Source organism: Sinocyclocheilus rhinocerous, unplaced genomic scaffold (assembly GCF_001515625.1).
Source record: "Sinocyclocheilus rhinocerous isolate Xijiao unplaced genomic scaffold, SAMN03320098_v1.1 scaffold599, whole genome shotgun sequence".
Taxonomy (NCBI): Eukaryota; Metazoa; Chordata; class Actinopteri; order Cypriniformes; family Cyprinidae; genus Sinocyclocheilus; species Sinocyclocheilus rhinocerous.
This window is the reverse complement of record NW_015652138.1, coordinates 901,549-903,371: the sequence shown is the minus strand read 5'-3', so window position 1 is coordinate 903,371 and position 1,823 is coordinate 901,549. Positions and strand designations below refer to the sequence as shown.

The following is a 1,823-nucleotide window of genomic DNA, read 5'->3' as shown; positions in this document are numbered from 1 at the left end:
TGTGTGTGTGAGAGAGAGTGTGTGTGTGTGTGTGTGTGTGAGAGAGAGAGTGTGTGTGTGTGTGTGTGTGTGTGTGTATATATATATATATATATATGTATGTTTGACATCATGCATTTACAATATTTGCTATAAGCAAAGTGGGACACTTTTATGTGTATAATATGTATATATTCTCTCTTGGTGTACATTTATAACACATTTATAGGCAAATTTAGCCTTAAAACATGAAGTTGATTAATTTAAAAAAAAGTTTTCATTCTATAATCACTGCAGTCGTAATGAAAGCGTTCCCTTTAATCCATTTTGTAACAATACTAAAACACTTTAGATGATTTTACTAACTTAATAATTATACTGTAATTACTTTAAGAAATAGTAGGCTAGAATCAGTTACTTTTTAAATTTATATTAAACAAAAAATTTGTTGAGGTCAGTATGTTGTGTAATAATTTGGTTTGATACACAAATAGTTTTTGCACTAACCATTTTATATAATTTTATGAATGCATAAACATCTAGAAAATACAATGTACAATTTGACCTCTGTTGCTGCACACTATTAAAAGTCTTCCGGTCCAAATCAAACACGCATCTGATGCTGAATCTTAACATCTGAGGGAACGCTGAATCTTCACAATGGCTTGCAGTGAATGTGATGCGGCTGATGCATGATATAGTGCTGTGTTCAGGCCGCAGACTGGCTGTCCTCCGCCGAGCGAGAGCAGTTCCTCCTGGAGCTCAAGGCCACCGGATGGATGGAGGTCGAGGACCGCGACGCTCTTCACAAGGAGCTGCACTTCAGAAGCTTTAACCAGGTCTGCCACTCCACACACCTAGACCTCCGAGCATCTCTAGATGTCGCTGCCTCTCTAGCAAACAAAGCTGGATGCCAAACTCTTGTTCTTGATCCGCAGAGTCTCTTGAATCCAGAGCACTTTTTCAAACAGGCCTGAGTTTGTGTTCAGGGCCGTCGTGCTCCAAATGGCTTTTACAGAGAGACGCAGAAACGCCTGAAATCCCGCTCTCGCTTTATTAGCTGCAGGTGTAAACCAAAGCACTTTGTTCTGGAAGCCCTTTTCTCAAACCCTTGTTGAGCAGCATGTGTTTTGACGGCCGAGTGAAAGACGGTAGATACTAAAAAAATTATTTAATAACAGTTTGAAAGAAGTCTCTTCTGTTCACCAATGCTGTTTTTATTTGATCAAAAATACAGTAAAAATTATTAGTTTAAAACAGCAGTTTTCTATGTGAATATGTGTTAAACTGTAATGTATTTCTGTGATGCGCAGCTGTATTTTCAGCATCATTACTCCAGTCTTCAGTGTCACATGATCTTCAGAAAGATCTTCTTTACTGACACTTCTGGTTAATTTAATGCATCCTTGATGAATAAAAGTATTAATTTCATTAAGAAAATAAGTCGCACTGACCCCTAACTTTGAAACACTGGTGTGTATATACCAGTGGCGTGTGGTGGTGTTATAAAATGAGGCAGTTATACTGTATATACTGTGTATATATATATATATATATCTATCATGTCCTTGTTACACTTAATGTTTACACTAAGTGCAAATAGCTATAGATTCTGTTTACACCTAGCAGGATTTTCTGCTATTTATACTAGGCCTACTTATTGCAGATAGTGGCATCTGCACCTCCCTCAGTATTGTAGTACATTATAAAACAGTATGCAATAATAACAATAACAACGACGTGATATCCGATTTGAAAAAGTAGAAAAAATAAAGTTCGGCAAAACGCGATTCGAACCCCGCTCGATCAAAAACTACTGCAACACGTACTTTACCGTCTGCGCC

General features: G+C 37.4%; 1 protein-coding gene across 1 annotated transcript in view; it reads left to right on the top strand.

Moving 5' to 3' along the window:
* The window catches only part of LOC107713610 (pterin-4-alpha-carbinolamine dehydratase 2-like), a 14,108-nt gene that overhangs the window by 3,792 nt on the left and 8,493 nt on the right, over window positions 1–1,823 (top strand). Inside the window, exon 2 of the mRNA XM_016519178.1 lies at window positions 693–818. Coding sequence (XP_016374664.1) covers window positions 693–818 — 126 coding nt within the window. The remainder of the gene's footprint in view (window positions 1–692; window positions 819–1,823) is intronic.